Source organism: Macaca mulatta, chromosome 2 (genome assembly GCF_049350105.2).
Source record: "Macaca mulatta isolate MMU2019108-1 chromosome 2, T2T-MMU8v2.0, whole genome shotgun sequence".
Lineage (NCBI taxonomy): Eukaryota > Metazoa > Chordata > Mammalia > Primates > Cercopithecidae > Macaca > Macaca mulatta.
In genome coordinates this window covers 49,178,450-49,191,945 of record NC_133407.1, presented here as the reverse complement: position 1 = coordinate 49,191,945, position 13,496 = coordinate 49,178,450, and the positions used below count along the sequence as shown (strand labels likewise).

Here is a 13,496-nt window from a genome sequence, read left to right as displayed (position 1 = left end):
GGGGTGCCAGCTTGTAGCTCTGCAAGCTCTTAAAGATACTGGAGAACCAAGGAAGCAAGAAGTCAAGTTCAAGGGGTTTGGCAATTACAGGTTTGGCTTTCTGGAGACAGATTTGGCCAAAACACCGGCCACTCATAGCAGAGTCCTTGGACTCAGAGGACTGATGCTGTTTGCTTTGTGCCTAGTTTTATGAAGCTGTACTTGCCACACATGAAAGGCTGTCATTAAGGAATCCATCTTTTAGCTTTTTTTCCCCCCTTCAGACTAAATAAACCTTATTTTATTCTTCTCACAGGTCATAGTTTCCATTTCTTTAATTATTTGTTACTCTTCTCAGAACTTTCTCCAGTTTTCCTCTTCTTTTAAAAAAGTGAGACCAAACCTTCAAAATAGAGTAATAACTGGCTTAGTTGTGGGCACAGGAAGTGATTCTTTTTTAAAATGTCACATCCCAGGCAACATTTCTTTGCAAGTTTTCCACCTGTTTCTAATGCTACCAACATAAGATGAAAGCATTAAGTTCATGTTATCTTGATATGTTAATTTTAGACAAAATGTGATCATAATGGAATACATTTTTCCATAATTTTCGGTTTTAATTTCAAAGGCTCAGAGTTATAACGGGTGTTGTCTCAATTCTGTTTTTTTTTTCTCATTTCACGAAAATTGAGGCAGGAGATTCCAGAATGGAAGCAGTTTGGTTCTCTTTCTCCTATAAGATAGCGTACGTCATTAAATGTATGAGGCAAAACTGTCAAGCTTTTTCTTAATTGTTCATTTGCTCCCACTCATTCCAACAAATTAAACCCTTGGCTAGTTAAAATGTGAGAACATAAAAAAGGGAATTTTCTTAGACATCAGTCAAAAATGGAAGGAGTGGCGGCCAAGGCTCAGAGACCTCGACCTCTCCGACCACGTCTTTAGGAGTAATTTTCCATGCGGACTGGAGGAAGATCTTGTAAGCACAGCCCTGGCATTACACACGTTGGGCTCTGATTCCGCAGGATTTACAAGCCTCATTACTGGAAAGAGTCTAAGGCTCTCTTGGCACAAGCGGCGGAACAAGAAATGTTCACTGGACAATAAAACTTTCGGTTTACGGAGTAAAATAAAAGCACGGCCTTCGTTTTACAGGGTGATGAACCTGCCCCTGAATTAATGAGGGGCGATCCATTTCCATGGCTTAGAGTCTGGCAAGGTTCCATTCAGACAAGATTGCGGCAGATCTGCAGTCACTTCAGACTGGGTGGGGTATCCAAGGCCATAGAAGAGCAAATTCTCACCCTTAGCGGCTGCTGTGGAAGCTACTGGGGCTGGGACAGCAGAGAAGAACCCAGACGGGAGCACCGCCCTCCCGCCAGATTCCCGGCGGCTCCTCCTCTCTCTCCCAAACCCACTCCCAAAGCTAAGGGCAGTCTTCCCCGTTCCAGGCAGAAGCGCTGCGTGAGTCTCCACACGTAGCCGCAGGCAGCTCCTTAAATAGCGTCCGAGCTGAGCAAACAGTCCAGACGTGGGGCCCAGGAGGGCGAGTGGAGGCGACCGCACCGGGCGCGCAGCGGCGGCGGGTCAGCGGGCGGCCAATAGCCAGGGCTCGGCCCGCCCTGTCGCCTCCCCTCGGGGAGCCTATAAGGCCACTGCAGCGCCCCGGGCGCCTGCTGCTCCGCGCCTCCGCCGACGACCTGACTCTGCTGCGTTACGCGCAGCTCACGCTGCCGGCCCCGCGCCTTGCCCACCCGCTCCCGCCCGCAATCGCTAGCCCAGGGCGGACTCGGGTGTCTGCGCTCTCGCGAGAAGTGCGGCGCTGCGGGGCCGTGGGCGCCTGAGCCCGCGCGGCCCTCGAGGGCCGAACATGGGGGTGCGCACGGTGAAGCCTCAGCTGCTGCTCCTGGCGCTCGTCCTCCACCCCTGGAATCCCTATCTGGGTGCAGACTCGGAGAAGCCCTCGAGCATCCCCACAGGTGAGCACCCTGCGGTGTGCCGCTGTCCCGCGAGGTTCGGCCGGCGGGGGGGCAGTTCATTCATCCACCAACCCTTCCGCGGGGCTGGCCAGGTGAGTAGTGGGGGCCTGTCCCTCCTCTCCAGGACCGCCGGGGTCTTCCCCAGAATTGCGGTCGGGCGGCGCTGGTCCCAGGGGAAGTGTAGGGGCACCCGCGCTCGTTGACTCCTTGGAGTTCTCGGTGAACTCAGCTTGCCCGAATTTCCCTGCAGAACAAGTTGGAGTTTCCTTTTGGACTTGCAGGTCATGGGCACAACACCTTTCCTGCAGCTGTCCTTTCTCTTTCCTCCTTTCTGAGAGTTGGCATGGATTTATCCGTGGTGGACGAGGCAGTACTCCTTCTGTGACCTAAACACGGGGCTTAGTGTACTTTCTAATTGACGGTGACACATTCCTTCCAGCACCCCAGGAAGCAGCCGGTAACACCTCCCTCTTGCCAAAAACAACGCTTGCTCAGAAACCTTAGTTGTTTTCAGTAAGGCTGCCTGGCTACCCAATACCTCCAGGCGGCAGCTTTCCTCCTTTGGGATCTGAAGGGGAAGCTGTGGATACACGGCTGCTCCCCTTACCTACCCTTTTCTAGAGCCCGGTGCTGTTTCTTGTTTTCAGAAGCTGGAGCTGCACGAGAGTCTAGTCAAGTTCTTGTAAAACAAAACTTTTTACATTCAGCCAGATTAAAGAGAGTTTCACAACGTTTGTCTAAACGTGCTTTGCTGCCTTTTGTGGCACATGAAAAATCCTTGGAGTTTTCCACATTTGTGCTCTTTGTGCTCAACTCTCTATAATTAGATCTTGCATTTGAATGACCTTCTAATGTCCTTTTTTTGTTGTTGTTGTTAAGTCATTTTGGCATCTTTTTTTCTCCCAAGTTAATAGAGTGCTTTTCTACTTGAACTTTTCTTAAGCCTAAGGACAGAAATTTCTATTTCAGAGTTACATTCAGAAAGTGACATTTGGTCTGCTGTCCGGTTCATCCATGTAGCAATAGTTTTGTTTTCATCTTTAAGTGTTTCAGATAACGTCAGCAGGCTGAACTGCCCATCTTTCTACAAAACAGTGCTTGCTTTGTTAGCTTGAGAAACTTCAGCATTCAGATGGATTTCTATCAGTTACAGGATGCTTTTCTTTCTGTTAGGTATATGTGACCATTTAAAATGGATTTCTGAACCCGTGTGAGTCCTCTAAATTTGAACTAAACTTTTGCATAATTTAAAAATATTTCTTCTAGCATAATATCTAGAAAGTAGAAAGTAAGTGCCTTCAGCAAATTTGAAAGTGGAGACAGAGACATTTAAAAAGGAAAAACAAAACAAAACAAAAAGACTTCTCCAGAAAAATGTCTTTCTTTGTTGAAACACCCAAGGAAACTTTAATTGGGAAATAAAACAATCTCTAAGGACTTTGTTATATTTAGAGAGGCCTGTTTGGCCTTTGTATATTTTATTCCACTTGATTGCCAACACCCCTTACTTTTTAATAGAGGACTTCCCTTTGTAGCTGCCTTTGTGTTTATAGTCAAAATCGACCTCCCTTCTCACTCTGGATTTTAAATTTCATGGAACTGGACAGTAAACTTTTAATGGATTGTGATATCAGAGAAAGAGAATTTTAGATATGAAAGTTTCCTCAGGAAAAGACCACATGAAACCCACTGTTTAAATCTGAGGACTGGTCACTTTTGGTAAGCAGGCGGGAATTCGGTTAGGATCGAAATGTGGGGAAATACTAATTTGTGATAGGTGAAGCCAGCACTAGTCAGTTTGGTTACAAATTTCGGTGTAGGTAGATGTTCTTGTAGGTTATGTGATAAACTAATAAACGTAGAGGTGAACTGCTTGATAAGGTGGGCAGAATCACGGACTGTGGTCTATATTATTCTTTACATATTTCAACTGAAAATTACTGAATAGAAACCTATTTGTTGACATAAATATCAAGATCTTCTATAGGACCCTAAATTGTCTAGCTTAATAGTTCTTTAAGAAGAGTGCTTATCATCTCTAACCCTGTATATTTGTCAACATGTCCCAACTAACCAAGAAGAAATGGTTTAGATCACAATTTCTTGGCCCTATTGACATTTTGAGCCAGACACTTCTTTGCTTTGGGGAACTATGCTGTGCATCGACGTTTAGCAGTACCCTTAACCTCTGTGCACTAGGTGCCAGTAGTATTCCCCTTCTAATCTGAGCACCAGAAAAAACAAACAAACAAACAAAAAAAGGCCAAATGTCCCCAGAGGGACAAAATTTTGCCCAGGGTTAAGAATCATGGGATTAGACAAATCTATTTGTATTTGAGGCAGTGTGGCATTATAGCGTTACTGAAATGATAACAGCAAATCATTTTTGAAAACAAATATTTATAATGATTTTCAGTTTACCCACTGTAGTTGGGAATGTGACACACATTCATCAATTTTTGGAGTGTAATTTTTCCTAGCTCTGGTGCTTTGTTGACCAGAGTTGAGCTCTTAGCTTTTTGTTACATTTTTGAGAGTTCTGTGTGCTGTGTTGGTTCCTTTTGGTTGCCACTTTATTCTTAGCATGGAAAGACTAAATAAGATTTTGGTTAAAATGATCATTTTCTCTGAAAATAATGTATAGGAATTGTTACCTGAAAATCATATCCTTATGGGAACTTTCAGAGGCAGAACCTTCCTAATCAGTGCCAGTAAATCAGGTTCATACCCTGATTTATCTTTCCTGCCTTTTCTGCCTTCTAGGTGGAATAAGGAGAAGGTGGACGTATTCCTGCCAAGTCTTTGCTGTCAGGTCTCTAGACGTGAATCAAATTTGTGTGTGTTTTCTGAGGCACCTTACTATTCTATGATCCAAATTGGGCAGAAACCAAGTTTTGGGCAAAAATAAAGGAAATGGTTTCAAATGTTTCTGTCAAGACCAGTATTTTTCTACCACATTCATTCATTTATAAACTCTCTAATTTACTGTGGTACATTCAAGGAAAAAAGGAAAGATTTGTCCCTATCTACTGATGCAAACCAGCAATTTACGGGGTGGAGAGGAAAAGAGCAAGGGCCTGGAGAAACCTCTGGAAGAGAGAGGGTCTTGTCCTCTGTACTTTCTGTATTCTGTGCTTCAGCCACACAGAATGACATATCATCCATAAACAGACTGTGCCTTTTATTTCACATGAAAGCAGACATATAAAACAACTCTAGAGAATGTGAAGACAAGAAATGAAAATTAAATTGAGCTACACTTTTCTATCCATCATATGGGACAAAGCATCTTAAAATAAACTCTGATTGTACCAAATGTCAGGATGGGAATTGACCGTTGGTGGAAGCACAGTGTTTTTGGAGAACAATTTAATAATGTCTACTGGAATTGAGAATCCACATGTTCTGTAATCCTAGATATGTACATGAATAGCTGTCTCAAATTTCTGTTCCTTTTTAGTTTTTTGAAATCCTGTTTATTGTTGAAGTCTAGCTCCTAGGAAATTCTTCCCCTTGCTGTTTTTGTTTGGTTCTTTTTATTTTTAACTTAATGTGGTTGGTTTATACATATCATATTTACTTTGTACTATAGGTCCTTATGTTTAATACATTATAAACTCTTTAAAATGAAGGGCTGAGTTTTATTCATTTTTATGCTCTTCAGGGTCTACATTGTACTTTTGCCACAGACATTCTCAGGTTTTGTTTACTGAGTTTCTGGCCTGTTCTGAGAATTATGAAAAGTAGCATGCAATCGATGAGGTTGCTGGTTTCTCCTTCCCCCAGAACTTTATCCGAATTCACTGAGCTTCCTTTCTCTGCTTGGGAACCCATACGCTACATGATTTAACAGCTTACAAGTGCAGTATCTGCTGCCTTGTTTCTGAACCATGTTTGGCAACCCTTCTCCACGGGTTATATTTCTCCCTCTACCTGCTTTACTCAATACAAAGTGGCAGCTGCACTATTACTTTCAGGTAGTTGGGTGCCGTAATTTTTTTTATTGGTGGTGAAATGGAGATTTGGAATGGTTGCGTAACTTGCACAAGCTCACATAGCTGGAAAACAGTAGAAGAGGAGGCTGTGCCCCTTCTTCAGGCTGTGCTTGTCTTTCCTGACCTCTTAATTGTTCTCTTGGACTTCTGGGACCTATGGGAAAGAAACAGAAACTGGCCATCAGTGACTTAGAGAAAGAAAAGGAAAGCTTTGCTAAAAGGGAAGAGACATAATTTGCAGGTTACATAAAAGGAGGAGAAAGAGTAGGCACAGGCTGAAGGAAAACTGGGCCTTAGGCAAGAGTGGCAAATTATGGCCCATAGGCCAAATCTAGCAGACCCCTGTGTTTGTGTGGTCTGTGAACTAACAGTGATGTTTACATTTTTAAATGGTTGAAAAATATCAAAAGGAGAATAATATACTCTGAAACATGAAAATTATATGAAATTAAAGTTTTATTGGCTCTCAGCCAAATTCATTTGTTTACATATTGTCTGGCTGCTTTGGTGCTACAAGGCAGAGCTGAATAGTAGTTACAGAGACTGTAAGGCCTGCAAAGTCTGAAATATTTACTAGCTGGTCCTATACAGAAAACTTTGCCGAACCTTGCCTTAGGAGATGACATTCCCACTTAAGCTGTGGCTCATGCCGATCTGCTGCTCTGTGGGAAGGAGCTGGCTTCTGGACAGTAGCAGCTGGCTCTGGGCATTTCAGAGACCTGTTTTTCATTTTAGAATTTGCCAGTGATTCCTATGGTGTTTTGCATTCAAACATAGAGCTTCTCTGTTACATCTTTTTAAACACAGCACTTGAAGCTAACAAGACATGTTCTTTGGTGTAAATAGTGTTCTCATGATAAAAAATGATTAAAATACTGATGGCTAGTTGGAAAGGAGATGCAAATTTCTTCTTCAGAGCTTGAGTATATTCTAGAAATTTGTTCTTGAAACTTCGTTATGAATTTGTGGCTGAGCTCCTGGGAGGAAATAGTTAGCATGTTGATCAAAGAGTATTTTTATTTTTCTTTAATCATTGCTATAAATTAGGCTTAACTGAGAATTTGGTGGCTTTTAAAGTGACATATTCTTTTTAATTTACGTTTTACTCATTTGCTTTTGCTGTAGAATGGTTGCCTCACCAGACTAAACTGAAGAGAACTAATTTTCTTTCTTTCTTTCTTTTCTTTTCTTTTTTTTTTTTTTTTTTTGAGACTGAGTCTCGCTCTGTCGTCCAGGCCGGAGTGCAGTGGTATGATCTCGGCCACTGCAACCTCTGCCTCCCGGGTTCAAGCAATTGTCTGCCTCAGCCTCCTGAGAAGCTGGGATTACAGGCGCATGCTACCATGCCAGGCTAATTTTTGTATTTTTTTAAAGTAGAGATGGGGTTTCACCATCTTGGTTAGGCTGGTCTTGAACTCCTGACCTCGTGATCCAACCCCTTGGCTTCCCAAAGTGCTGGGATTACAGGTGTGAGCCACCACACCTGGCCAACAAAACTAATTTTCAAAGCTATTGAGACTGCAGTTAAAAATGGTTATCTAGAATAGTAGAATTATAGAGACTGTGTTATTTTATTTATTTATTTATAGACAGGGTCTCATGCTGTGGGTCAGGCTAGAATGCAGTGATGCTGTCATAGCTCACTACAGCCCTGGGCTCTGTGATCCTGTTTATCACCTCAGCCTCCCAAGTAGCTGGGACTGCAACTCTGTTGTTATTTGTTATCTTTATTCTGCTTACCACCTTAAAGCCTACGTGTTGCCACCCATATTTGGTAATTACACTACTAAAGATGGTGTAGCAGTACAGAATTGATTACTGCCCGACTGTGTCACAAAAATACCTCTTCGAAAACTACTGTTTGTAATTTAAAAATATAGTAACTTCAAATAAGTTTTTGTTTTCAGAGTAACTTTACAAGCTATTCAAAGAGCAAAGATATATTGTTTTTATACACAGAAGGAAGATTTTCATTACAGATTTTCTTTTGTGTATTAAAAGAGGGAAATGTACTTTTGTTAATTTTAATTTGGTTTTCTTCAAAACAATACAATCAGGTTTATGCATTTACATACTTAGTTACTGATTGACTCATGCATTTTTTTCAGGCCTTGATTGTTTTAGTAGCATATTGTGGCAGATTTAGGGAAATAATAATATTTTAAAATTTCTAATAAAATATGGATATACTTCCCCTTTCTTGCATTTATTTCTTAAATGAGATGTGATTAAGTGAGAAAATGCTTAATTTGTTAGTGTTGAAATATGCTTCATGTTTACAATTTCTTTTCTGTTATAAGAAATTAGGTTTAAATGAGAACACTTGGACACAGGAAGGGGCACATCACACATCAAGGCCTGTCCTGGGGTGGGGGGAGGGGGGAGGGATGGCATTAGGAGATATACCTAATGTAAATGACAAGTTAATGGGTGCAGCACACCAACGTGGCACATGTATACATATGTAACAGACCTGCCAATTGTGCACATGTACCCTAGAACTTAAAGTATAATAAAAAATAAGTAAATAAATAAATAAATAAGAAATTAGGTTTAAAGTTTAGTTTGTATAGGTTTGTAATTAAATTTTAACCAGGGAAAAATCTATAAATAGCAACTGGATAACCTTTGCTCTTCATTTCAAGAGCCATTAACACTAATTATTATTATTATTTTTTGCTGTTCTTTTTTATTATTAGTCTTCTCGCAAGAGAGTATCAGTTTCTGTGCAAGTTTGTGAGTGATGGGGATACTCCCCAGGCATTATCAATACAGAAGTGACAAGGTATACTACATTGGAGTGTCCTTTCCTTTTTTGGCTAAAGAACTGTATTTATAATAAAATTCAACACCAGAAGTTTAAAGTAAAAACCTTATTTCAAGTTTGTATACGCTAAAGAACATGATTATTACTGTAAATATACTCAACAGACTTTTAATACAAATAAAAGTCTTGGTGAACATACGGCTAAAATGAGGGGCTACTTGAGGCAGGGGAGTGGTCAGAAAATGTGTTTCATATAAACATTGGTGAATTTGCAAAAACAGGCCAGAGTTGAAATTAAATATCATTTGTTATACTGATAGTTTATTGGTTTTAATATTGCTTTTATTATCTTGTGTGCATAAAACATCCTGGTGCATTAACTAATCATCTGCTTATTTAATTTGGGGTTATATTCTCAAATTTTTGCAAAGAACTTTCTCATTTGCTTTCTAGTTACTGCTAACCTGTTTTAGGGTTCCTTCCTTAGGGTAGTGAGAGACAGGAATTTCCTCTGATTTAAATGCCGGTTTTCTACTTTAAAAAAATTTTTTTATTTTTATTTTTATTTTTTGCTGTGGACAGGTAAAAATTCTATATGGGACAAAGGAATTTTTAAGTACACATAATTTGTATTGTTCTTGACAGTGCTCCTGGTCAGTCATGAACACTCAAGTGCAGTAAGGAGATATTGAATATGCATCATGCTCCACAACTTGACCCTCCCACAGGCACAGCAACAAGCAGAATAGATAATGTGGATTTTGGCATCTTGGCTTTCTGATGCTAGGGCATCGATCTGGCTTGGGAGAAGAAAAGATCCAGAAGCTATACTTTATTCCAGAACCCCAGCACACAGTGTCTCATAGGCAAGGCTACTCTGTCATTGACTATTCTGTTTTAAATGATTTGGAGCCACAGCTTTTGTGGGCTTTCAGGTGCAAAATACTTACAGATGCTGCACACAGGGCTAAGAAGGGAGCCATAACATTTAGGTCTTTTTAAATGCCTTCTCTAACAGGTTCTTTAAGCATTTAAATCTTTCCTTCCTGTTTCTAGCAATGTACTGAATACCAACAGCTATTTCATCTTTAAAAATTTGGCAAATATAGAATTTAAATTATTTCTTTCTTAAAAAGGGAACCAGCTAACAGTTTACTGGTAGACTAAAATGATCTCCTTAATTTGATCACCTGGGGAAGTCTTAGAGCACTGTTGTTATGAAGAGGGTGGATGGGTTCTCTGATGGGATTTTCCAGTCTTGTCCAAGCCAGATCTGAGGCTGCTTGTCTTCAGAGGCCTCTTCTCCCGCTCTGGCTCTACTGGTTCTTTCCTGGCCTCCAGCTGGCACCACAGTGGTGACCAGAATGTCCTGCTGGTCCAGGGCCTCTGGAATTCCTGCCGGCCACGTCTAGAGAAGGACAATCCTCCTTTTCTTCTTAGTTTGGTTTAGACAAGGTTGGAATTTTTTAAACAGTGACTTTACTAAGTAACCAAGGGCAAAACAAAACAAAACCCCACACTGGAAAATCACCGAAGCAAAGAAATGAACAGACTTACCAAGTAGAGATTCAGAGTTCTTACTTTCCTCTGACTTTGGTATAGTTAGATACCTGCACACCTGGCACATTTTGAGGGTTCATGAGTTCTGTGCCTTTGCGCAGCATTTCTTTCTCCCCTCTTCACTCTCATTCCTCACTTCTTCCTACCACTTTCTTTTACACCGACAACTCTTCTTCGTGGTTGGGGTCCATGAGATCCCTGGGTAGACAAGTGCTAATAGATGGTCTAGGTATATTTGTCATTTCTTAGGGACATATCACATTACATATTAGCATAACTCTAGCCATTGGGCACTTTATTTTCTTCAATAGGTAGAATCTTTTTTTTTTTTTTTTTTTGGTGAGGGGGAACAGAGTCTTGCCCTGTCATCCAGACTGGAGTGGAGTGGTGCAATCTCGGCTCACTACAGCCTCTGCCTCCCAGGTTCAAGTGGTTTTCCTGCCTCAGCCTCCTGAGTAGCTGGGTTACAGGCGTGTGCCACCATGACCAGCTAATTTTTGTATTTCTAGTAGAGACAGGGGTTTCACCATGTTGGTCAGGCTGGTCTCGAACTCCTGACCTCAGATGATCCGCCCGCCTTGGCCTCCCAAAGTGCTGGGATTACAGGTGTGAGGCACCGCACCCGGCCAATAGGTAGAAAATTTTTATGCTGTTGCCCATAACAATTTTTGTATTGCATTAATTCTTGATTTTAGTAGCAATTTGTATATGCTTTTATAATGCTACATAATTTAGTAAATCTACGTTAATTTAGCTAAGCTTTACAAATTCTCTCATAATACAATTTTTTTAGAGGTAACTAACAGCATTTTAACTTTTTAGATGCAAATGTATGCCAACAATAATTTCCATTGTGTAATACTGTGAAATTTTTGTAATTAATTTTTTTTTTTTTTTTTGGGACAGAGTCTCACTCTGTCCCCCAGGCTGGAGTGCAGTGGCTGGATCTCAGCTCACTGCAAGCTCCGCCTCCCGGGTTTACCCCATTCTCCTGCCTCAGTGTCCGGAGTTGCTGGAACTACAGGCGCCCACCACCTCGCCCTGCTAGTTTTTTGTATTTTTTTAGTAGAGTCGGGGTTTCACTGTGTTAGCCAGGATGGTCTCGATCTCCTGACCTCGTGATCCGCCCGTCTCGGCCCCCCAAAGTGTTGGGATTACAGGCTTGAGCCACAGCGCCCAGCCGGTAATTAATATTTTAAAATATAATTGGAGTATTTATTGACTGGCTAGTCTGTGTTCTGTTGCTTTGTGTGAAGGAAAAAGAGAGAAAAAACAAAGCCAGAATGAACAAACAAAAACCACACAAGGCTCAGTCCCTGTTCTGTATTGAAATTCTAAGATTCTTACAGGGAAAATAATGTATATGTAAAACTGAGCAAATCAAAGAAGCACTTACGGGTAAGCAGCCTGGGCTAGAGGGAAGAACATACACATCTGGCATTAGGAAACCTACATCTAAGTTCTCATCCTTCCTCCTTCCACTCACCAACCTTGAGCCGATTCTTGAGCCTCTTCAGACTTCACTTGTAATTTGTGATCCTTATAGTGTTGTGATTTGATGTCTCTTGACTTTTTTGTTTTTGAGCTGGAGTTTCATTCTTCTCCCCCAGGCTGGAGTGCAATGACGCGAGATCTCGGCTCACTGCAACTTCCGCCTCTGGGGTTCAAGTGCTTCTCCTGCCTCAGCCTCCTGAGTAGCTGGGATTACAGGCATGCACTACCATGGCCAGCTAATTTTGTATTTTTAGAAGAGACAAAGTTTCTCCATGTTTGTCAGGCTGGTCTTGAACTCCCGACCTCAGGTGAACCGCCCACCTCAGCCTCTAAAAGTGCTGAGATTACAGGCGTGAGCCACTGTGGTTGGCCAATGGCTCTTGACTTTTAAGTGTCAGAATGGTGGTAGAGACAGAGTGCTGCAGGAATCAGAAAAGAGGTCTCAAGAAAACTTACTATTATTTGTTAGGCCAAAGAAGGCATAGATATAAGGATGTTTTGTGTTTTAAATTCTACTTTTTCTACTGGTTATTGTATCAAGATCTGGAGTTGGCCAGGACTTGGTGTTACTTTTTTCTCTAATTAGATTTGATTTAGATGCAGGACAATAGGCCAAGAATAACTAGAATTAAATTTACATTTAAAAATATTCCAAGTGTTTTTATATGAGAAGAGAAAACAGTCTGGTGTTTTTATGAAGCTATTTTCTGTTTTCAGAGAGGAACCATATCCTCTTCAGTACATTTAAATTTTGTAAGCTGTTAAAAAAATAAACTTATATTCATCTGTTTCAGTCCTGAACTTTAAGTCAAATAAATTAATAACAACTATGCTGGTAACTTTTTTTTAACTTTTATTTTGGGTTCAGGGGTACATGTGAAGTTTTGTTACACAGGTGAACTCATGTGATGGGAGTTTGTTGTACAGATTTTTTTTTTTTTTTTGAGATGGAGTCTCACTCTGTCGTCCAGGCTGGAGTGCAGTGGCCGGATCGCAGCTCACTGCAAGCTCCGCCTCCCGGGTTTACGCCATTCTCCTGCCTCAGCCTCCCGAGTAGCTGGGACTACAGGCGCCCGCCACCACGCCTGGCTAGCTTTTTGTATTTTTTAGTAGAGACGGGGTTTCACCGTGTTAGCCAGGATGGTCTCAATCTCCTGACCTCGTGGTCCGCCCGTCTCGGCCTCCCCAAGTGCTGGGATTACAGGCTTGAGCCACTGCGCCCGGCCTATTGTACAGATTATTTCATCTCCCAGGTATTAAGCCCCAGTACCCAGTAGTTATCTTCTCTACTTCTCTCTCTCCTCCCACCATCACCCTTAAGTTGAGCCCAGTGTCTGTTTTTCCTTTCTTTGTGTTCATGAGTTCTCATCATTTAGCGTCCACATATAAGTGAGAATATTCAGTATTTGGATTTTTGTTCCTGTGTTAGTTTGCTAAGGATAATAGCCTCCAGCTCCATCCATATTCTCGCAAAAAAACATGATCTCATTTTTTTTTAAAATGGCTACATAGAAATTAAAGCGAAGTTTTACGATATGTGCTACTTAAAAATTGGGGACCCTTGTCTAACTTATTACATAAATAGTCATCAGAATACCTAGATTCAACTTTTAGATTCATTATCTTTAAAATATGATTGCATTTAGTGAACTGAAAACATGGTAAATAAAAACGAAATCAGTTTGTGGGAGAAAAGTATTTATGTGCATATGTATATGTGTA

At 41.2% G+C, this 13,496-nt stretch overlaps 1 protein-coding gene across 4 annotated transcripts in view; it reads left to right on the top strand.

Annotated features, from left to right (window-relative positions):
- Nucleotides 1-1,654: 1,654 nt before the first annotated feature.
- Nucleotides 1,655-13,496, top strand: part of PLOD2 (procollagen-lysine,2-oxoglutarate 5-dioxygenase 2) — a 90,587-nt gene continuing 78,745 nt past the window's right edge. For 2 of the 4 annotated variants that reach the window (XM_015131980.3, XM_015131979.3), the window contains exon 1: nt 1,655-1,958. In XM_015131980.3, the coding sequence (XP_014987466.2) occupies nt 1,850-1,958 (109 nt within the window). In that variant the 5' untranslated portion in view covers nt 1,655-1,849. Of the gene's footprint in view, nt 2,051-13,496 lie in introns of all 4 variants that reach the window. The other 2 variants (XM_077994152.1, XM_015131982.3) reach the window with 1 other exon arrangement.